The sequence below is a fragment of the Nilaparvata lugens genome, chromosome 1, assembly GCF_014356525.2.
Source record: "Nilaparvata lugens isolate BPH chromosome 1, ASM1435652v1, whole genome shotgun sequence".
NCBI classification, from domain to species: domain Eukaryota; kingdom Metazoa; phylum Arthropoda; class Insecta; order Hemiptera; family Delphacidae; genus Nilaparvata; species Nilaparvata lugens.
In genome coordinates this window covers 82,243,503-82,249,898 of record NC_052504.1, presented here as the reverse complement: position 1 = coordinate 82,249,898, position 6,396 = coordinate 82,243,503, and the positions used below count along the sequence as shown (strand labels likewise).

General features: G+C 35.0%; 1 protein-coding gene across 1 annotated transcript; it reads left to right on the top strand.

The window, feature by feature from the left end:
* The first annotated feature begins 3,582 nt into the window (after positions 1 to 3,582).
* Positions 3,583 to 5,385, top strand: LOC120356271 (piggyBac transposable element-derived protein 4-like). Its single transcript, XM_039445188.1, has 2 exons — positions 3,583 to 4,448; positions 4,560 to 5,385. Exons 1-2 carry the CDS (start codon positions 3,694 to 3,696, stop codon positions 5,107 to 5,109), a joined length of 1,305 nt encoding a protein of 434 aa, XP_039301122.1. The 5' UTR covers positions 3,583 to 3,693; the 3' UTR covers positions 5,110 to 5,385.
* The last annotated feature ends 1,011 nt before the right edge of the window (positions 5,386 to 6,396 follow it).

The window sequence follows — 6,396 nt, the reverse complement described above, 5'->3', positions numbered from 1 at the left end:
AAATCTCTAAATCTCTCTAGTTCTTCATAGTCGCTAAGTTTATCATTTACAAATTTCAATTTACTCTCTAACTCATTAAAATTATAATTAACAATGTTCAAAGTCTTATTAAATTCAGCCTAAGTTCTGAACTCAATGAATATTGGGCTGATATTTTGTTAAGCGGCTGGGCGGGAAAAGTGGTGCAGATGGAGAGGGCATTAAAAGACGGAGACACTCAGGAGAAAGTTCGAGCTCATCAGCAATTGATGAAGATCTGTGACGAGATACGACCATACGCTAACTCAGGCTTCTGCGAGAGGCTCAGGGAGAGGATGAAACTGACGTAGGAATCGCAATCTAGTCATGTGTGCATTTATAGTTACCTCAATGTAAACGGAAAATTAAATAGTTTTAGTCAAAATTGTTATAAATCTCATAACCATGTATGAGAGTGAAATGCTCCAAGTGCCAAGTGTACTTATGTTTTAACAAAAATAACAATTGTTTTCTGAAGTACCACACACAGAAAACATGTTAGTGACATTCAAAAGATTTTCAAAGTATTTTCTCATTTAAAAAAAAAATTATTGACTATTCTATCCCTGATTCATGTTCATCATAGATTTAATATTTAATATTTAACCGATCCTTAAATTTAGAAAAACTTTGGTGCCAAAAAAGAGAACAAAATTCAAAAATGACAAACCTACAAACTCTACGAGAAAGAATACATCACATAGATAGACTGCAGACCAGCGACCTCTATAGAGAAATAAGAAGGAATGTAACCCAAACACAAGAAGCAGTTGATCTTCTCCTTCGGTACTGCCTGTCAACAAGGAAAAATCCATTCAAACCGAACATGCGGCTGAGCATCGACAAAATACCCAAAGAAATCGAAGACTCCCGCAGGGCCACGGACATGCTCTACAGCAGAAAAGAAGTTGAATCCTGCATCAAGATGGGAATAGAGGCAGTGTCCAGCGTGGAAATATGGAGGGCTGTTTCGTTCTATTGTGTTTTGACAAAGTCGAATTTTCCATCGGATTACATCGAGCAGCTGGTCCACTGGCAGCCAATTGGAGCTCCAAGAGTTGCAGACGCGATGTGCGGAAGATCCGAGCTCCCAACTTCCGAACTATTGACCCCTCTGGACCAGATGAGCTTAGGTGCTGAAGCGACCAATTTCAATATGTTCAATGACATGCCCGACAAGCTGCTGGACCTCCAAGCCGCTGTAACTTTAGTCCAAAAAAAGATTATCTGCAAAAGTTACAGCAAGAAAAGAGAAATTTTGGGCTATTGTTAAGCGGCTGGGCGGGAAAAGTGGTGCAGATGGAGAGGGCATTAAAAGACGGAGACACTCAGGAGAAAGTTCGAGCTCATCAGCAATTGATGAAGATCTGTGACGAGATACGACCATACGCTAACTCAGGCTTCTGCGAGAGGCTCAGGGAGAGGATGAAACTGACGTAGGAATCGCAATCTAGTCATGTGTGCATTTATAGTTACCTCAATGTAAACGGAAAATTAAATAGTTTTAGTCAAAATTGTTATAAATCTCATAACCATGTATGAGAGTGAAATGCTCCAAGTGCCAAGTGTACTTATGTTTTAACAAAAATAACAATTGTTTTCTCAATTATAAGAAACATGATGAGATCAAATTCATTTATTTTCGCAATTTTAAAAAAATCATATACTGTAGGTTAAAGAGAATTTCGATTTTAAATTTTGAAAACCTCAAATTGACGTTTGCTCTGCATGTGAAGAGCTGACTCAGAAAATAAAAAGCCCACATTTGAATGATAATGCTAGAAGAGCAGCCGAAGCTAAACTGGAAGTACATAAGAGAAGAGCCAAGAAATTTTACAAAAAAATTGATGAAATAAAGAAGCTATCACAGGAAAAAGATAGTGTACTTGGAATTACCATAGACTATATGCAGAACATCCCACTACCCGATATACCAGTCCAAGAAGTGTTTTATTACAGACAGTTGTGGGTTTATGAGTTTTGCATAGTTAACTTGAAAGACAATAATGCAACATTTTTCTCATATCATGAAGGACAAGCTCTGAAGGAACCCAATGAAGTTTGCTCATTCCTCAACACATATTTCCAAAATAATATACCAGAAGAAGTGAAAGAGTTACACATTTTTTCAGATGGTTGTCCTGGACAAAATAAAAATAATACTGTGATAAGGTTTCTTTTAGCTACATCATCATTTGGTCGATTTAACAAAATTTACCAATATTTTCCAATAAGGGGTCATTCTTTTTTTACCTTGTGACAGAGCTTTTGCCACGGCTAAGAGACTCATACGCAAAAGTGATCGAATCTACACACCAGACGAAATAAACATATTAATAAAAAAGGCAAGTGCCAATTTTGAGATTATTGAGGTGGCTACTGAAAAGATCATTGATTTCAAGGCATGGTGGCCTTCACACTATAAGAAGACAGTCTTATCAAGAAAATCACATGCCAACAATGTTCCAAGAGAACAAAAGATTTCTCTTCAAGTTTCAAAGTATATGATGAATGAATAATGTTACAAAGAACCTGGATTACTGAAAGGATATACATGGATAGATAGCTTGCAGACAGAAGATTTTTTGTTGGGAAAAGCAGTGGGATGCATACCTGAAATACCAACAACTTTTGCCTATAATGGACAAATTTCTATCAACAAGAAAAAAATAGAAGATATAAAGAAACTTATACAGTACATTCCTGCTGAAAAATTGAATTTTTATAATACCCTTAAATACCGTTAAATACGAATGGCCCACAAGAGAGCAGAATCAAGAAGATTTCTGATTTTTTCTGTAATTTCAATGAATAATTAAAAAATAAACAGTTATTTTACAATTAATTATGATTTTTATTTCTCTTCACACATTTATCACATTGTTTTACTTGATGCAGCTGCAGGATATAGATAATTAATATGATTTTGGCTTTCATGAAAATGATTCCACTTTAAAAGGCCATTTCTCCAAAGATGTTTTTTGACAATTATATGAGAAATATAAAATTTTTGAGGGTAAATACGTTATAACATAATGTAGAATATCCTATATAATGATATTTGAATGAGCAAAATTATGAAACAAGTATATTTTGTAATCCAGCCAGTTTTTTCTTTCTCCTGAAAAATTTACTTTTGTGGATATATGGCCTTTTCAAAATGACTGATTCACTTATTAAATTCTTATCTCACTGATCACGATTTCTGGAAAATTACTGGATGGATTGCAACAAAACTTGGAATATAGCTTCCTTTAACGTCCTAGGTGCTCACTAAAAAATCTTTTGGCGATATTTCAACTCTAAGGGTGGTTTTTAAGGGTTTGAAGTTCGTCTTTTAGCATGTATATTCTTCTTCTCCCAATCTCTTATTATAATAGAAATGTCCATATCATATGATCATATCATAATTATCATATATATTACAGATCTATAATCTAGAGAGATTACCTCTTCGAAACAGTTGTTAACTGGCAACTTAATTAATAATTTTGACAGGTTGGCATTAAGTTGAGATGACTTCATTAGGTTGGCACCAAGTTGTTGAACGAATAAAACTTACCTGATTATATTATTAGGCCTAAAAAAAAACAACTGGTAGGCAAAAATAAGTATAGATGGTCAACCAAACCTCCAAAAAGAGCTGGTCGAACCCCTCGACGAAACATAATTTTCATGAGATCCCGACCTGCTGGAGCTGCTCGGGGTGTTACGAATGCTGAAAATCTGTTTTCCTTATTTGTAAATGAAACCATAATCGATGCAATTGTAAAGTACACAAATCAAGAGATTTTAATTCAAAAAGTAAACTACAATGATTCAACTTTTACCAAAGAGACTACTAATAAAGAAGTTAGAGCCTTACTCGGACTCTTGATTTATTTTGGAGCATTAAATCACAACCACACGTCTACAAAAGTTCTTTGGCACGAAAGTAAGGGCCTTTGCATCACCAGAACTGTAATGCCCTTAGCAAGATTTGAGTTTTTAATCAACACATTACGATTTGATGACAAGTTAACGCGAGACGCTCGAAAGGAAATTGACGCCCTTGCACCAATTCGAGAGGTATGGGATAAGTTTATTGAACATTGTAAGGAGTATTACATCCCTGGACCGTACTGTTGTATTGATGAACAGCTCCTGGCTTTTCGAGGGAATTCACGGTTCCGTATGTATATCCCAAATAAACCAGCAAAATATGGTTTGAAGTTGGTCATGCTCTGCAACTCTAATGGTTATTTGATCAATGCCATCCCATACACTGGGAAAAAAATGAATACAGGAGGACAACCACAAGCTGCATTTTTTGTGGAAAAATTATCAGAAACCATTCAAGGCAGTAATAGAAATATTACTGTTGATAATTGGTTCAGTTCAGTCCCTCTATTCAACGACATGCTGAGTAAATACAACTTGACCATGGTGGGAACGCTGCGCAAAAATAAGCCTCACATACCTCAAGAAGTGTTGCAGCGCAGACCAGAAGGAACAATAATGTTTGCTTTTGACAGAGAGTTGACATTGGTGTCCTTTACACCAAAAAAAAATAAGAATGTACTTCTACTATCAAACATGCACCAGGGATACTCCATGCAACAGAACTCAAAGCTGCCAGAAATAATTCACTTTTATAACAATACCAAAGGCGGAGTGGATTTGTTGGATCAAATGTCTGCTCAGTATTCCTGTAGTAGGAAAACAAGAAGATGGCCTGTGTGTCTCTTTTATGGCATCTTGAATAGTGCCTGTGTTAATTCTTACATCATCTACAAGGAGAACACTTTTCTGAACAAGCAAACTCCACAACCAAGAGTAGAGTTTTTATTTACCCTGGCAGAAGGTCTGATGAAGCCTTGGTTAGAGGAAAGACTACAAACACCAACACTGCGTAGAGGAATTCGCCTTGCGATTGCCGAACAACTTGGTATCGATGAGCCCAGACACGCAGAGAACGACAACCGACGTGCCGGAAGGTGTTGCATCTGCCCCCGTTCCAGAGATGTCAAAACCACTATAAAGTGTATTGAGTGCAAAATGTTTGTATGTAAAAGTCATTCCCTATCTATCTGTGCTAATTGCAGGGAATAAAGTGTGTGAACATGACTTAAAACTAAAACCATACAAAAGTATCCAAGAAAATGTAAGTTTTTCAATTTTCTTTTTTTATGAGTAAAATAAATGTCAGATATGTCTTTAAATTGTTATTAAGGAAATAAACATAAACCAAACAAATTGTTAGTTGAGGTTTTTTAATAAAATTTAAGTTTTTAAAACAAAATGTTGAGTTTTTGTTTTTGGGGAACCCAGTACCCCAGAGTAGGGTTCGTGTTTCTAGAAAGTAAGTGTAGGATTTCAGGGTTAAAACGACCAAAAAGCTGTTGTTCCTTTTCCCAATATTCTACAAAATTCGCTGCAATTGGACTACTATTCTACAGAGCACTTCCAACGCATCAATGATTAATCGAATGATTTGACTCAATAGTTTTCATGCCAAGTTGTGGCCTAATCTCAAAAACGATTATAACAATGTTGGTAGAATTTAGATTATAAATGGTTCACAAAAATAATCTTATCTTTCAATTCCCAAAGCGAAGCACGGGTGCCCTGCTAGTATTATATATGTACATTATATTATATATTATCTTATTATAATTATTTGTACAGAATCAGTAAGATACAGATATAATAAGGTGCGTACAGATTTACGCGCCACGAACATGAGCAATTCACTTTTAATCAGCTGATGCCAAGCTTTTTATATCTGTATCTTACCGTTTCTGTATAAAAATACAGATATAATCCGTTGATTAAAAGTGAATTGCACATGTTCGCGGCGCGTATATCTGTACGCACCTATAAGCATAATATCAGCTGATGAAAAGCAAAATGTACATGTTCGTGGCGCATAAGTCTGCAGGCACCTTCACATACCACATAACACCATATTGTTTAGTATAATTAACTAATCCATATTGTCCGTATAATCAACTAATAACAAATGAGTAAATAATATTAGCATAATCTCATATATCAACATGCTAGATCCAAGTAACATTTAAACTGATAACAATATTTCAAATTCTAAAATGCAATTATTTAAAAACAAAGTATTGAAAAAGGTATGAAAATGATAACTGTGATTCTAGAAAATCATAGCTAATAGAAAAATGAGCAGTACATAAAGCAACACAGAAATTACTCATATAAATTAATTTGCATTTTGATAGGAATTCCATATAATATATAAAGTGAAACTTATCCTCCTATTACAAAATAACGACACTAATACAAAAACATAGAATAGTAGTAAAAAAATAAATATCTGAATTATCCAACAAAGAACCAAGATGTTGTTTTGACAGACTAGAAGTAATA